The 17,222-nt window shown below is 43.6% G+C and overlaps 1 protein-coding gene across 5 annotated transcripts in view; it reads left to right on the top strand.

Moving 5' to 3' along the window:
• The window catches only part of LOC139561904 (ATP-dependent RNA helicase DHX15-like), a 32,977-nt gene extending 16,535 nt beyond the window's left edge, over positions 1-16,442 (top strand). For 3 of the 5 annotated variants that reach the window (XM_071379317.1, XM_071379319.1, XM_071379316.1), the window contains exons 7-14: positions 3,596-3,682; positions 4,167-4,316; positions 4,975-5,083; positions 8,498-8,689; positions 10,313-10,435; positions 11,935-12,125; positions 14,781-14,950; positions 15,348-16,442. In XM_071379317.1, coding sequence (XP_071235418.1) covers positions 3,596-3,682; positions 4,167-4,316; positions 4,975-5,083; positions 8,498-8,689; positions 10,313-10,435; positions 11,935-12,125; positions 14,781-14,950; positions 15,348-15,465 — 1,140 coding nt within the window. In that variant the 3' untranslated portion in view covers positions 15,466-16,442. Of the gene's footprint in view, positions 1-3,595; positions 3,683-4,166; positions 4,317-4,974; positions 5,084-8,497; positions 8,690-10,312; positions 10,436-11,934; positions 12,126-14,780; positions 14,951-15,028; positions 15,148-15,347 lie in introns of all 5 variants that reach the window. The other 2 variants (XR_011672241.1, XM_071379320.1) reach the window with 2 other exon arrangements.
• The last annotated feature ends 780 nt before the right edge of the window (positions 16,443-17,222 follow it).

Consider the following 17,222-nt stretch of genomic DNA (forward strand, 5'->3'; position numbering starts at 1 on the left):
AGTATCATCGTTATGCGCTTTTGACAAATGGGCTCTTGTTTAGCGTTAGGTTTGTTTTCTATCATCCACACGTGTGTGGATATCCCTTCAATAGTCAGCGACGCACGCCCGCTGGGATCCATTCCAGTAAGTCACTGATGTGGCAGGGCCCAAATTGTTCGAGGCGCCCTCCATTTTTACCAATCAAGGGAAGGTTTTATTTTTCAACAGGCAGTTCCTCCCAGAGGGTTGGAGTGAAAGATGGCCCCTGTTAGCCACAGTGCTCGCCCCCTGCAGGTTAATAACCCAGAAATAATGCGCAGAGATGATGCTCTAATGATATTACTGATGAAAAGTCTGGAACGCTCAATACAGCTGACAGACAGACAGGAAGGAGCCGCACTGTGCTTCTCTGTGTAACAGGCCCCAGCCTCCAGACGCATTCTGAATCAATGCAGTCAATGAGAGGCCCTCCTATATGGTTATGAAATGTGAGGAGACAGGCTAGCTACCGTGGCAGCTGCTAAAGCACTGACTGACTCTTCCCTGACGTACAGGTCATTGGCCTAAACTGGTGGGAGTCATCCCATTGAACCTTTCACAGCTCCCTTTGAACAGGACACGAGGTGCTCCTTGCCACCCGTTCCTCTTGGGAAATGTTGGCCGACATTGTTGTTTTCCAGAGATGATGGCCCAACCTGCCGGTCAATGCTAGGCTAGCCAACATTGTTCAAGATTGCTTATCAGCTGGGTCATTGACTCAAAGAAGACGCAATTTCTCCACACCTACGGGTCACTGAATGTGGCTGGGCGTTCTTAATGTCTTGAACTCTTTGACAAGCAATTGGCTTTGGTTTAATTACAGTTTTGCTCTAGTTGTCAGCATTCAATTTTGTATTAAAAGGTGGTTGATTCCTCTTAGTTCAAAGATATCCCCTCAGATGTATTGTGAAGTGATACCTGCCACCGTTGATTCTTGCAATGCACCTTTAGTGTTCAATCCGATCAAGATGTACATCCCTCCCGAGGGGGAGGTGTAAACTAATCGAAGTGACCGTTGGCTTGGCCAGGCTGCCTTCTGACAGGTTTAAAATGGGTCGTCTTTGGCTCTAGCCTCTCTCCTCAGCATGAATAGAAAGCAGAATGCTTCTACTTCTGACGGCAGAATTACACAAGGCCAAGGGCTGGGCCCCATAAAAATGTTCAAGGCATTAATAACTAAACAGTCAGGCATTCTCTGGCTGGAGAGAAATCCTCGCTTAAAAGGTAGGATTTTGAAAAGCCTTTAAGGCTCACAGCTTTAGACAGCCAAACGAAACGGAGCTACGCAGGATGGGCGGTAAGTGCTCAGAATCTGTTTTGGACCCATATCGATGGATGATAACTCATGATAACTCACAATAGGATTTTTGCACCGGCAAATGTTTGATCAAGAGATGTGAAAGCATTAACAAAATGCATTCACATGTACACTAACAAATTAAGTACATGATTGGTAGATTTGTTAGAGGAAAGTGATGCTGTCTTTTTCCTTTGGAGAATGTTTCTCACGCCTGTCATTCGTTGCAAGGAAGTGTCTGTTCAATGCTTTTGGAGATTTAATGCAAATGGATAACTCATTATTAGCATCTTTCCTGTGCTTGCAGTTGAACTGGTATTACTTTTCTATATGAAAGAAGTGGCAGTGGACAGAATATGCAATGAAGCAATTTTATTACCACCCCCCTACATTATGCTGAGACATTGGAGTGGGAGTGGAAGTTCCCAGTACAGCAGGTTTCTGCCTGTTTGACTCAGTCTTCAGTGCCATGGTGCACAACGTAGTTCGAAGGGTTCTGGGGCCAATCAGGCTCCGCCGTTACATAACGGGAACACCCCCCCAGCGGCGGTCAAGGCTCGCGTGAGAGCAGCTGCAGATCTGCCTTCCTCCCCTCCTCTCCTGTTTGTGTAAACGCTGACAGAGAGAGACCCATAGGGTGATGTGACTCATTTGATTTCGGTGCTCCGATTCAGCTGTCATTGCTCATAGACAGCCTTGCTATAGGGGATAATTGTAATAGAAAAAGATCTGGGACTGGGAAACGTGCAACTCCACAGCAGCTTCCCCGTTTGCGTTGATACCACAACCCAAACGGCTTTTCATTTCAGTTATTTCTCTCCCCTCCCTTACGCAGTATTTGTCTGCACCCTATTAAATTTTAGGGGAAATAAATGTTGCAGCCGGGCCCTGATGCTTTGATCAACCGACGCACCCTTCTGACAGCTGAGGAGTGGCCTTTTTTTCCTCCTCGTCTCCCCTCTGCTTCTTCTAAGTATTACTATGTGGTATCTCGGATGAATTTCTCTTAAAGAAACCCAGCTGTAATGTTTCTAACATTATACTTGGAAATGGGGAATCATAGGAAAAGAAAACCCCTCCTTGGCTTTGAAGCAGTTGAAAACAAATCTCTGTTCTCATCACCTGCTCTAGTTTAGAGCCTCATTTTGCCGTGACTCATTTTTTGTGACTAAACATAATTGCCGCAATCCTCCGAGCGTATTAATTTTAATGCAACTTCGCTTCTATTTCGAGGTGGGTTTTGAGCACATCTCTGATTGCCGGAGTGAGTGATTTTAATTTGGTGGGCGCTCTCTTGCTGCCACACGACGCCTGCACCTTGGGGCGCATGAAACATCCGCGTGTTGCTTTGTTTGTTGAAGGCGACAGGCTCCATTACTCAGAAAGCAAGTCAGAATTTGATTTCCTTTCATTTTTTCACCGCAACTTTCATTTTAATCTAAAACAAATTCCTCCAGTCTTGTCAAACTATAATCTCGGAGGATGAACGTCAACGTACACAGTGATTCTGAAAGAACTGCATTTTAAATGCAGGCCACCCGCTGGAAAAGGAACTATTACATCAATTATTTGTTGTAATTTTGAAGACCTGTGGGAGGGGCTTTTTGTAAGAGAGAAGATGACGTCTCGTGGAGACTGGTAGCGTGCTGCGAGCTGACAGCGGCACCCCCTCCAAAAAGAGCAGTGTTAATACATGTGGAAGGGACTCTCAGCGGCGAGGCAGCCCGCTGCAGTTTGCAGACGCCTCATTCGACTTGATTGCAACAACTGTTGCAGTACTGCCCTGTTGGGTCCTATTAGACAGTGTGTCTGCGATGGGCCATGGAAGTGTCTGCAGAACCTAATTCATTCAGATGTTGATGCGTGCTCGCTGTAGAAGTGTAGTGACTTGAGTGTTGAGCAGTGTCTCCACTAAAGGGGGATGTGTATGGGGCCACAAATTAACTATTGGTCATTTTTCCTTTTATTAAAACATTTGCTCTGTCTCTCTCTCATACTAAGATATTTTGACCTCCCCCAATGGCAGTAGGTTTTGACCTATGACCCAATCATTTCCCTCACAGATTCAACACCTTATGACTAGACTCTGTGTCAAAATTGAGAATTCATGAATATGTGAATGACTGAATTATTAAACTATCAAATGACCAAATACCGGAATGAGTGAGTGATTGAATAGTGCCATTCCATTACAGGGCCGCGACCCATGTTACTCTCCCTTTCCCACAACTCCTCCTTAACGACTGACTCTAAACCCAGCTGTACTCATTTCCGCAGGTCGTGGTTTCAACAAACATCGCCGAGACATCCCTGACCATCGACGGCGTGGTGTTTGTAATTGATCCCGGATTTGCCAAGCAAAAGGTTTGCCGCTGTCCTTCCTCCCCTGCGTCACCCCCCATCCACCCCCCCTCAGCCTAATCTTCTCCGATCATCTGCCTCTGTTGCCTGAAAATCCCCAGATAAACAGAGCAGCGCTGCACCTGACAGCGGCAGAGATGGAAAAGCCTGTTATTTATTCCTCTGACATTTCTCTAGCCCAGAGCCAAGTCATACACGTGGCTCAATCAGAGATGATATATTTTCCTGGTTGGATTGTGTGTGCTTGTGTGTGCACATGTGCTTGTGTGTGTATGTGATTTGGGAATATGTGTGTAAGTGTCTCTTGTGTATGTGTGAAACTCAATTTCCCCCTGTAACCTGCATATAAATGCTGGTCTATTTCTCAACCATGATGCCCCCTATGCCTCATCCCTTTTGTAAATGATTGTATACCTGTGTTTGTATGTGAAAAGAGTGATTTGAATCCTCTCAATATCACACCTGTCCCCCTTGCTGTTCCTTCCAGGTATATAACCCTCGTATCAGAGTGGAGTCCCTCCTGGTGACGGCCATCAGCAAAGCCTCGGCCCAGCAGAGGGCGGGGCGCGCCGGGAGGACACGCCCAGGGAAGTGCTTCCGCCTCTACACAGAGAAGGCCTACAAGACCGAGATGCAGGTTAGTAGTGGTACTGCTATAAGAATTATTTTAGTCCCATATGAATTGTTGTCTATAACCGATTTGATTATTTGAAGCTGCTTAGGAATGCTAATGTCCCGAGGTTGAGACATACTTAGGTCTTACATTATTTCCAGAGAGTGTACAGAGCATCGTCGTTCATTGCTTACTTGTATCTGTGATTCTTATAAGTGCAGTGCACTTGTACCTCTAGACTATACGGAGAAAAGGCATATGAGGCTTAATTATACCTGTACACTGAAAATAAATATCTCCATTTCCCAGCTATCCAGTATTTCCACTTAGAACACAAGTCGCCTATTCCTTATTCAGCCCTTTTCACTCTGACAGCTGGATTCCCCACCAATCACCCACAGCCCTTTTTAATAACCTGCGCCAGTGACACGGATCCCCCCCTGTGACAAATGAACACGTGAAAGACCCAGTCCTCCACTTTAACAGGGTAATTCTTTCACGTCACACTGACTGGCAGAGGGCATTTTAAAACAAGTTAAATAGCCCTTCAAACGTCCCTAGACTTCTATTTTCTGTTCACTTTGACGTACGAGTGCATGTGACGAGATAATCAGCACCCTTACTAATTTGTTTTGATTTGAAACCGTCTCCTCCGGTTTCCCCTCCCTTTCTTCTGTCACAGGACAACACGTATCCAGAGATTTTGAGGTCCAACCTGGGTTCGGTCGTGCTGCAGCTCAAGAAGCTAGGTATCGACGACTTGGTACATTTCGACTTCATGGACCCACCAGGTAAGAGCTCTTGTATTGCATTTTGACAAAAGGGATAGATCTTCTTGTTGTGTTAATATCTTGTTTTTGTGTTACTAGAGGCACTATTCAGTCAATCTCAGTCAAGGCTAAATTAATTTCTTTCTGCACAGTGTGTGTACACAGTGTGATTGTATATGCTGCTGAGTTTTTCTTTGTTTCACAGTGTAAATCACAAAGCCAAACATGACTTTTTTTTACTTAAAAGAGATTAATGTTCTTGACTTATCCTGGAAACCCAGTTACGGAGATTGATTGAATGGGGCCTCAAGTTGTAAAGTTTAGGCTTTGATAGATAACATCATGGTGAATTTCTGTCTCATTTCAATCACAGAATCATCTGTTAAGGGCTAATGAATAGACATGGACAGGTATAAACTGTTGCTCTCAGGTCCACAAAACCTTTTTGTTGAACTGAAAATGTTTGATGTATGACACTCAATCTGGGTCAGCTATGAGCCTAGAAAAATGAAAAATGAAAAAGAGAAAATGTGGAGTGTTTTTAGAGACAAAAATAATTGTTCTGTCTTGGAAGTTGAGCATAATGGCCACATTGGACCTTGTGGTTCTTTGCTCCTTTGCCGGAATAGGTAGTTAAACTGCACTGTCAAAACAAGTCTGTTTCTATCCGCTGTGGGTGGACATGGTGTAGTGACTAGGGAGTAGTAGTTTGGCTGGTCAGTCGATGTGTGTTTGGGCTGTCGCTTCTCCAGGCGCTCCCTATTCCCACTGTTCATCTGCACTGGGCTGGAGCCTGGCCAAAACGCACAAGAGGTGCCTTGTCTCGTCCCAATGTCACTTACTTCCCTTCCCAGCAGCCCCGGAGCCAACACAGCATGTGTGTGTTCTTACTCTCCCCAAGGAGAACCCCCCCCCTCCCTCGGTCTCTGTCCATAGCCTTAACCCCAGACTCCCCCAACCCCTCCACCTTAATACAGTTTTCATCTCACCTCCGAGATTAAACCCATCTCTCCCCATCCACGGCGCCAAACACCATTTTGAGAATGAAATTGGTTACATCAATAGCCCCGGTATCACCTTGGCTATTGCCTTCTCTTTATATTCCGCCAGTGAAACATGACTGATCTATTCCCCCAACCTCCACCACCCACCCCCTTCAGTTCTCTCCCACAACTATACGTCTCCTAGCACTTAAGGGTTAGCCCCCCGCCTGGTCCACTCAAGCCTTGTCCATTTAGTCTAACTGGGAATGAGGGGAAGGAATGATTACCTTATTCATCCACTTAGAAAAAAAGGCTGTCCCTGGAAGTTCTACACGCTGTCAGTGGAGGCACTGGGTCCGTCTAACTAGCTGCTTAGCGCCCCGGGAACAGGAGCTGATTGGACTAGAAAGATGAATAGCCGGAGTATGCTGTGCCCTCGCTCCAACGCACTTCAATGCTTCTCCTCCAAGAAAAGTCTTTGTATCTCGCCGGCGCACAGGTCAATTTGACATGCGGTGCAGAAGAACCACTCCCAGGATGGCTACGCCAGAGTTTTCGGTTCAGCCAAGTGGATCTCTGGAACTGGTTAAAGAGAGCAATGGATTTGGGTCTCCAGGTAGAGGGGCATGATTGGAACATGTTTTGCTCCTTAGCCCAGCATTTCCCAAACTAGGGGTCGCCTGATTTTGAAAAATGGGGTCATGAGAGAAACTCTGAAATACTGGCCCAACGCTCTAACCGATAGGCCAGAGCGCTAGTCCCAATTTGTAATAGACTGGCATAGCCCCAATTAAAAAAGTAAATATTGGGCGTTGATTTTTATATTTATATTTTATATTTTTTTACATGTCGGGGTTGCGGACCAAAAAAGGTTTGGGAACCCCTGCCTTAGCCTGTAGCCATTTGGATTGTCCACACACCGTCATCTGACTGATGAGGCCACACAACCCAATGAATAAAATGTCAGCTCCTCAAAGGGCTTGAGAGATGGGATGCTACCTTGAGACGATTGAAAACCTCTGCCGCTATGATGGTGGGGGGATGCGTCCTATCAGCCATTTGTTTTCATTTATCATCAATTTGGGCACATTAAAAGGATTTAATCACGACTTGGGTTTGTGATGCTGTCATTAAGGCAAGTGGGGACATTGTCATTGAGCTGCTGCTCTCCTCTGTGGCTGTATGCAATGAAAAGGTACAGGCAGGGTGATACCTCGGAGTGGGCAAGGATTGGAGGGGTCCATATATTTTAAGGTTAACCAAAGAACCCAGGCATGGAGGCCATTGGCTTTTAGTCTGTGTTGCATTTGAGTTGTGCCTGAATCTTAATGGAGAACATTGGTTTCCACCCTGTAATCCAGGGAGCACACGAGCGGCCAGTCTATTTCTCTGTCAACCTGCCTCGCTCCACGCTCAATAAGCACAGTGGCAGTGGCGTGAAGCGGCTCACCAAATCACATGGAAAGTCCAAGAGAAATCAGTAGCGATTTACAGGAAGGACCAGCCTTAGGTGGGATTCATTTGCCTCTTGACATTTGCAGAGTAGTACATTTCAAAGCCAATGTGAGTTTAATGTACCTTTTAGCCTTTAGTCCCATTGATTTGGCCCTTGGTTAATATATTGGATTCTCATGTATTGAGGCGGTCAATAGTTTATTTCTGATGAGGTGCGTCATGTATAGATTGCATTTCCACACTTGTTCATCATGTTACAGATACTGCAAAATCAGATTTTCCTCCAAAAGGAGTGCGTCCGCCACAAGCCATTGATATAGTAAGTAATGTGGCTAGATCTAATTTTTCTATAACAAAAGTAGGTTTGATGCCCTGAATCGATTTGTTCGTCATAAGAAAATACCTGCTTGCATTTTGAAAAAGGCTTTTTTTATTCCTTATTTGAGAGAAATTAAAGTGAACAACACGGCCCTCAGCTGAAGCTGAAGCCGAAGCTAATTTTCAGTTGACATGCAACTGGTCATTAGGCTTCAGTTCTCCCGAGCCGAAGGTCAATAATTGCATCTTGGGGAAAATCTTTTAACCAAACGGTGGGAGCCCTGTTTTGATGCATTAAGTGAAGGGTTCCCCTGTAATTGCATTAGAGTTGTTTTGAATCAGCGGAGCGGAAGATGAAAAATGAGCCTCCCCACCACCATTAAAGTTTCCGTCCGGGGTAACCGGCCATCACATATAGAGGTGCTTGTTTTAATCTCCCCTTGTGTTCTGTTCTTTCCATCTTCTTCCTGTGCAGTTTATTTTTTCTCTTTCCTCTTATGCCATCCCTTGCGCTTCCTGTGCTTCTCTTCAATTTCTTATTTAAACCTTATTTATCCAGGTTACTCTCATTTGATATAAAATGTAGTTTTTGTGTGAAAAGACCTGGTCCAAGATGGCAGAGGTTGACAATAGTACAAATATGTTCTTACCCTCGTCTCCCTCTCTCGTCTCCCTCTAGCACCGGAAACCCTGATGCGGGCCCTGGAGCTGCTCAACTACGTGGCGGCGCTCAACGATGACGGCGACTTGACGGAGCTCGGCTCCATGATGGCCGAGTTCCCCCTAGACCCGCAGCTAGCCAAGATGGTGATTGCCTCCTGCGAGTTCAACTGCTCCAATGAGATCCTGTCCATCACAGCCATGCTGTCAGGTAATACTCAGGGAGAAAAGTGTGGTATGCCCATCACAAGCCACCGTCATTATTGTGCACACTAATTTTCCTGTGAAAGTTGTATGTTCATGACAAATTTGCCCTTCATCCTCCACAAAAGATGGATTCAGTGCCCTGCATCTGCAACTTTTTTTTCTCTTAGTTGTCTAGATCCCTTCACCCTTGACCCCTTTCTTGTTTAGTCTATTTCACCAGACAGGTTTTGGAGATAATTAGATGATATGTTTAAAGTCATGAACTTGCCTAGTTAAGTAAAATGAAAAAGTAATGAACTTCTCCTGAAACTCAAGACTTTTATGTGATTGGGTCTGCAGACACAACATGAAGACCCTACTCTAGCCTTTGATATGCAGTTGTTGACGTTAGATTTGTTTGTCTGGTGTCTAGAGCTGGTCCGAGCATTTCACACCTGGTTCGTTAGAAAAACATATTTGTCCGGGAAAGAACATAAAACCATGCCTCTCTGTCATTGTAGCAATGGCATCACTCTAGGACTGATGCAGTACATGGAGCTCTAAAAAGAGCTGTGTATAGGAGGTGTAATCTGAACTCCATCTCTGCAACTGTGAATTTCAATAACGATGTTGATGAATGTGATTTGACTTGCGGCTGATAGCAAATTTAATCTCTAATGGGCCTTAACTTTGCACACGACCCCACTGAACACAGTGAGGTAGAAAGAGTAGAGCAGAAGGAGTTGGTGGTGTCAGTCAGTTAATATTTGTCAGGCAGGAAAAATGCGTGTCTACAGTAAATTAATGAGTTTATAGTCTAAGCAGCACCAATGTGCTGCGGCAGTAATTGCACTTTAGGCTTGCCAAAGCAGAGTGCTGCTCATTGAGATGAATCCGATGCTTTTGAACAGAGGGAAAGGGAATTTAACTAGCTGTTTGGACACGCTGCACATCTATAACTGGTGTGTCAAGGAACCCGGTTTTCTGCTGAGTTCATTACCGAGTCAGCAGTGGATACTAGGCCTCGCATCGCCCAGGCAACCAAGTGTATGGGTTCGAATCGATAAACACTCAGCTTTCACCCGTTAAGCCCAGGATGGAGCATGTTTTAACGTTAGGCTGCTCACAACAAGTTTTGGGAAGGCGGGAGGTGTTTGATGCAGCCTTTTGATGTACAAGTGCTTTTCCGCGTGGATGCAAGACCACAGTCTTCCCTCTAAAGTGCTCAGGCAAAGATTGAGTGGTTAAGAGGACACTTTCTTTGGTGTCCCTCTGCACCACCGCTTAAAGAGCTTATGAGTCAGATGCAGGCTAGCCTTATAAATGCCCTTTAGCCAAACAGTTTGAGTCAAGATAATTTTTTGGGGGTTGGAGCCCCTTTCTATGCACCTCTCATACCCTGGTTGAGGTTAGGTCTTAAAACAGCTAAACTCAATCCTGCGCAAAGCAGGAGAAAGCCAACCCCCCTTTGCCTTCTCCCAACCCCCCTTCACCCCCTTCTTCTGACACGCACCTGTGGCAATGCTCTGTGCCCTGTGAAGTGCTCTCTCTCTCTGGCCTCTGACCCGAGGCCTTGTTCTTCTCTGTGGGAATTGCTTAACTCATCCCTATGGGCGGCTGTGTTGGGGCCCATACCAACCTTGTTTAGTCCCACAGTGCTTCGTACGACCCACGGAGGCTAGGAAGGCGGCCGACGAGTCCAAGATGCGTTTCGCCCACATTGACGGAGATCACCTGACCCTCCTCAATGTCTACCACGCCTTCAAACAGAGTACGTGTCCCACAGAATGTCCATTGAGCATGCTTTATTAGAATTCAGGACTAGGCTTAATCTGTGTCCGGTAAGCCAACCTTAATGTCACCTAACATACAGTGCCTTTTTGTCAACAATCTACACAAAATTCTCTGCAATGTCAAAGTGGAAGAAAAATTCTAACTTTTGTAAAACATAAAACACTATCTTGATTCCATAAGTATTCAACCCCCTGAGTCTGTACATGTTAGAATCACCTTTGGCAGCAATTGCAGCTGTGAGTCTTTCTGGGTAAGTCTAAGAGCTTTGCACACCTGGATTGTACAACATTTGCACATTATTCTTAAAAAAATTATTCAAGCTCTTGTCAAGTTGGTTGTTAATCATTGCTTGCCAGAGATTTTCAAGACGAGTTTAAGTCTAAACTGTAACTAGGAACATTCAATGTTGTCTTGGTAAGCAGGTCCAGTGTATATTTGGCCTTGTGTTTTAAGGTATTGTCCTGCTGAAAGGTGAATTTGTCTCTCAATGTCTGTTGGAAAGCAGACTGAAACAGGTTTTCCTGTAGGATTATGCCTCTGCTTAGCTCTATTTCATTAATTTTTTATCATAAACTCCCTAGTCCTTGCAGATGACAAGCATACCCATAACATGATGCAGCCTCCATTATGCTTGAAAATATGAAGTGCTACTCATGTGTTGTGTTGGATATGCCCCAATCATAACGCTTTGTATTCAGGACAAAACGTTAATTTCTTCGTCACATTTTTTGTAGTTTTATTTTAGTGTCTTGTTGCAATCAGGATGCATGTACAGGCTTCCTTCTTTTCACTCTGTCATTTAGGTTAGTATTGTGGAGTAACTACAGTTTTTGCCTATTACAGCCATTAAACTCTGTAAATGTTTTAAAGTCACCACCATGGTGAAATCCCTGAGTGGTTTCCTTCCTATCCGGCAACTGAGTTAGGAAGGACGCCTGTTTCTTTGTAGTGACTGGGTGTATTGATAGTGTAATTAATAACTTCACCATGCTCAAAGGAATATTCAATATCTTTTCATTTTTTTTACCCGTCTATTAATAGATGCCCTTCTTTGCGAGGCATTGGAAAACCTCCCTGGTCTTTGTGGTTGAATCTGTGTTTGAAATTCACTGCTCGACTGAGGGATAAGTGTATGTGAGATATGAGATGAGGTAGTCATTCAAAAATCATGTTAAACACTATTTATTGAACACAGTCCTTGCAACTTATTATGTGACTTGTTAAACAAATTTTTACTCCTGAACTTATTTAGGCATGCCATAACAAAGAGGTGTAATACTTATTGACTCATTAATTTGTAGACCTTTCTAAAAACATAATTACACATTATGGGGTATTGTGTGTTTGTAGGCCAGTGACTCAAAATCTAAATTTAATCCATTTAAAATTCGGGCTTTAACACAACAAAATATGGAAAAATGAAGGGGTGTGAATACTTTCTGAAGGCACTGTAAATCTATATCTCACCTCTCACAGACCATGAGTCGACACAGTGGTGCTACGACAACTTTGTGAACTACAGGTCGCTGATGTCGGCCGACAACGTGCGCCAGCAGCTGTCCCGGATCATGGACCGCTTCAGCCTGCCCCGCCGCAGCACAGAGTTCACCAGCAGAGACTACTACATCAACATTCGCAGAGCGCTGGTCACAGGATTCTTCATGCAGGTCAGTGCTCACTGGCCAAACAGAGAAAGGAAGGGCCCAGAGGGTTCTCTCTCGGAATGTGTTGTCATGCTCTATGGCGCCATATTGTCCCCCAACAACACAGCACTTGGTTTTGACCTTTGGGTAGTTGGCTAGTCCCTTGTACATGTTCCAAAAATGTCACATGCCAGAGTAGAGTATGTGGGTTAGTCAGTTAACCCTAGTCAGTGTCTTCAATATAAGCTTGTTAGCGTGTCAAACTAATGCCATGCCTTAAAGTAGCAATCAACAGTTGAAACAATAACAAAGCGTACTCCACGCCTCTGTTTCAGTAAAAAGCTGAGGGATGGGGCTGGAGAAATGTTCGCTCTCAAAACGCTCTCAAATTCGTACACAGAGCTATGGATGCAAGGACTGATCTAAAAATGATAGTTTTAACCATGTTTTGAGGCTATAGTTTTACATTTACTTTAACAAACATTGGCGTAAAACAAGCTTATATTTTGGGTTCTGATGGGGTACGACAGTTGAACTAAACTCATGAGACAGAAGTTAAATTCTTTGTAGCAACTGCAGATTACCCTTTTAAGACTGAAGTAAGATGCAGCGCTGCTTTTGTGCTTCACCTTGGTGTTCTTTTCTCGAACTCACCATGTCTGTTTAGTTAACAGGTGTTTACACTGTTGCTTAAAACACAACACGTCAAGATACTTATTGTAATGGATCGCCTCCCCTAAGTGTGCGCACACAGGCGCACTACCAGTTAAACACATAATAAGAATTCAAGGCAATTTGCTGCCTGCTAAGGGAAAATACATGACATTTTGTTGAAAGTCCATTTCTGGGGGAACCTGAAAACAAGCGACCTGACAAGTTGAATTACGCCGTTAATATACAAATATTTGTCAACATTAACCTTTTATCGCAAAGACACATTTGTAGCTCATATTGCAGTTTAGAGGCGTTTGAGCGCATGTCTTTGTCTGGAGAGGTCTTTATTGAGACTGATTGATTGGCCTCGTTAATCACAGCAGCCATCGTCTGCATATTGAAGTACCCCGAACGGAAACCAAAAATGAACCGCCCTCCTTAACTTGGCAAATTCTGCTGAAGTTAAAATGCCTCAGCCCAGAGCTGCTTCTTCTTCCCTTTTCTGTGTAATTGATTGTGTTCATTGTACTTTAAGATGTACACTACATTCCATGGGGTCAGTCTAGTTCAAACCTGAATAGGCCGATTCGGCTGCAGGGATTGTAGATGGTAAAAAAAAACTATGTTAAATCGCCTCAGGATTAAAAAAACAGGAGTGCCTGATCAGTAAACCTTTGATACTGTGTTTCTGTGCGTGTATGGTAGGGATGTAACGTTTTATATGCATCGGTCCCTGGTTCAAATGTTTAAGATTTGAGTGCATTGGTCTGTGGGACCTCAAACCGATCCAAACGTTGCATGCATCGGTCAAAAAATAGATTCAAACGTTATGAATCGCCGGTTCACTAAAATGTTTTGCTCATATAACTTTTTTCTACCTTCTGAAAATACCTACTCTTTTGTGACAACTGATACGTCCTCTTCTTCAGTGGCAAACTAAGCATGTAACTGTGTTGAACGTCTTTGATCTACAAGTCATTTTTCATGCTGAAACACCCCAGGCAATATCAGTAGCCTAGTCAAACTGCTCACTGTGCGGCTTCGTGCACTGACCAACAAGATGTAGGCGGACTATTCCTGATCTTGCACATCTGCACGGCACCTTCAGCATTTAAATGCTTGTAAACCGGCTTGCACAATATTAGGCTTTATTAGTTGAGTGAAAACCAATGTAATTTGATAGGTTATTGTGCAGTTGAAAAATGTGTTTTACCGGAATAAAAGTAAGCTACCGGAGACAACTTTCATCTGGCTATAGCCTATACCTGCTGATCGGGGCTTATATTGGATTTTATTACGATTGTTCAGGTTCCCCATCAGCAATCGTTTTGGTAGTTTTGCTTTAAATAATCTGTGTATATGGTCAGTTTTAGATATATAGGGTCAAGTTGATAATTACATAACGATCAAAACCATTCATTTTGAGACGGGGTGAAATCCAAAGTTGTGCTATTTATTAATTGCCATAGCTAATTATTTGATACATTACTAGCTAAAACATGTTTAATTCAGATCAAAAGAGAAAATCATACATTGCCACCCAATCTGACAGTGGCTCAGGTGACTACATACACCATAGACATATACTGTACATAATTTACACACACACACACACACACACACACACACACACACACACACACACACACACACACACACACACACACACACACGTCAGCTCAGCAGATTTTAATTGAAAATGGAAAATGTATGTGTTTATGCAACAGATGTTAGAGCATCGAATCGTATCCCACCGAACCGCATCGATTCATTCCTCTAATCAAATAATTTCAAACTAAAACGTATTGTTTCTGTATCTAGATACATATCGAATCGTCTTGAAAGAGAAAGATGCATATCCCTCGTGTATGGACTTTAAATTAGTTGATACTGTATGCATTAGTGAGATTTTGTTAATAAATGTCAATGGAAGCCCTCTTGAAATGTAGTTAGTCTTGTGTGAACATGTGCCCTGTGCAGCTAATATCTAGCCTACTTATTCCTGTCTCTGTATGTGATTGACAGGTAGCCCATTTGGAGCGTACAGGCCACTACCTGACTGTGAAGGACAACCAGGTGGTCCAGCTGCACCCCTCCACTGTGCTGGACCACAAGCCGGAGTGGGTGATGTACAATGAGTTTGTGCTGACCACCAAGAACTACATCCGCACCTGCACCGACATCAAACCAGAGTGGTAAGCTCACTGCCTGCCTAGCCCCAGGTCCATCATGTCTAGTACGTGTGTTCCTGACTATAGTCGGTCCTCTCCTAGATTCTTCTAGGCGTCTGTGTATGTGTTTGCCTGCAGTCAACCCGCCTGCTCCTAGATCCATATTCCAGAGAGAGACTACAGCTTCTAGTGTTCATGTTTCCTTCTAGACTGGTGAGAATGTGAGTAGCGTGTGTAAAAAAAAAAAAAAGCAGTCAGCCCGCTCCTTATGTGTTTGTGAGACTGTGCGCGTTGTTGGTTTACATGTCTGCACCAATCTCTCTCTGTCTATCTGGAAGAGAAAGCCTTCCTTCTCTTTCTCTCATACACACACACACAATCCAGACACATTTCATGACTGTTTATTTGTGTCCTTTCCCAGGCTGGTGAAAATCGCCCCGCAGTACTATGAGATGGGTAACTTCCCCAACTGTGAAGCCAAGAGACAGTTGGAGCGCATCGTTGCTAAAAACTCAACCAAGGAATACTCTCCGTACTAACACTACAAGTGTGTATGAGAACAATACCATCACCACCAGCACTAAGGAAATCTGAACTCTATCTGAGCACTCTTCATTTTCTTCAAAAGCATTTTCTTCTCATTGGTTCATAATGTATTATTTTCATACTTTTTGTTTGGGTCTTCCTTATTTTGACCACCTGTAGTCATTTGTGATTAACAGGTGGTTGGCACTGCGGCTGATCCGGGTGGGAGTTAGCGGTCAACACAATTACTGCCATTGACCATGGTAAAGCATGACCATTTATGTAGATGTTGACATTCCTTTTTAGAAAGTGTGAACTCTTACTGAAAATGTACTTAGGTAGAGACATTCCATGCTAATTCATTGAACAAACTTTGACTTCAATTTAAGGAAAAATACCAGCGTGGACGGTTTAGCACCCACCGTCTTGCTTGTATAGCTACCAGACTTTGGTGTTATGTTAGGGGGAGGGGCTCAATAGGTTGAAATGTTAAAAACGTAATTGTCTTGTGTTTTATATATTGTTTTTGAGGTTGGAATAATACTGTGAAAATGATAATGACCTTTTAGTGTAAGAGCTGTTTGAAAAGAGCCTGACATTTCAGCCTGTTTTGATGGGATGGACTTTTGTAAATTAGTTGATAGACCAATAAGAAAGAGTTCCAAACCTCTGCCAATTACAGCTAGTTTTCCGTTTTCCCCTCGCCACTCAGACCACTCCCAGACAATCCAAGCTAAGTTCTTGCTTGAGAAATTGCTTTCTTTTTGACCATTTTAATTGAAAACTATCACAGTAAGGTACTTAGTTAACAAGAAAGGTTTGATATTGATATAAAAACAGATGCATTGGGCCTTTAATGTATTTTAATGTTAATGGACATAAGGGCGCTCCCCTTGTGTGAACAAATGTGAGATTATAGTGGTGTGCGGACTGGGAAATCACCTGGTCATCCATTTTAAATTACATGAATAAACTAATAATTTGTAATGAAGGTCTTTGCATTTTTTGGTATTTTCAAGCTTGGCCTTGGAAATCAATTAGTTATTTTTTGTGTTTATAGATATGTACTCTGTATACTGAACAAAAATATAAACGCAACATGCAACAATTTCAACGATTTTACTGAGTTCATATAAGGAAAGCAGTCAATTTTTTAAAAAAATCATTAGGTCCTAATCTATGGATTTCACATGACTGGGAATACAGATATGCATCTGTTGGTCACAGATACACTATATATACAAAAGTATGTGGACATACCTTCAAATTAGTGGATTCGGTTATTTCAGCCACACCCATAGCTGACAGGTGTATAAAATTGAGCACACAGCTATGCAATCTCCATAGACAAACATTGGCAGTAGAATGGCCTTACTGAAGAGCTCAGTGACTTTCAACATGGCACCGTTGTAGGATTCCACCTTTCCAACAAGTCAGTTTGTCACATTTTTTTGCCATGCTAAAGCTGCCCCGGTCAACTGCAAGTGCTGTTATTGTGAAGTGGAAACTACTCGGAGCAACAACGGCTCAGCCGCGAAGTGGTAGGCCACAAAAGCTCATAGAATCTAACTGCCGAGTGATGAAGCGTGTAGCGCTCTGTCCTCGGTTGCAACACTCACTACCAGGTTCCAAACGGCCTCTGGAAGCAGCGTCAGCATAAGAACTGTTTGTCAGGAGCTTCATGGGGTTTCCATGGCTGAGCAGCTGCACACAAACCTAAGATCACCATGCGCCAAGCGCGGCTGGAGTGGCGTAAAGCTCGCCGCCATTG

This window comes from Salvelinus alpinus, chromosome 31 (genome assembly GCF_045679555.1).
Source record: "Salvelinus alpinus chromosome 31, SLU_Salpinus.1, whole genome shotgun sequence".
Taxonomy (NCBI): Eukaryota; Metazoa; Chordata; class Actinopteri; order Salmoniformes; family Salmonidae; genus Salvelinus; species Salvelinus alpinus.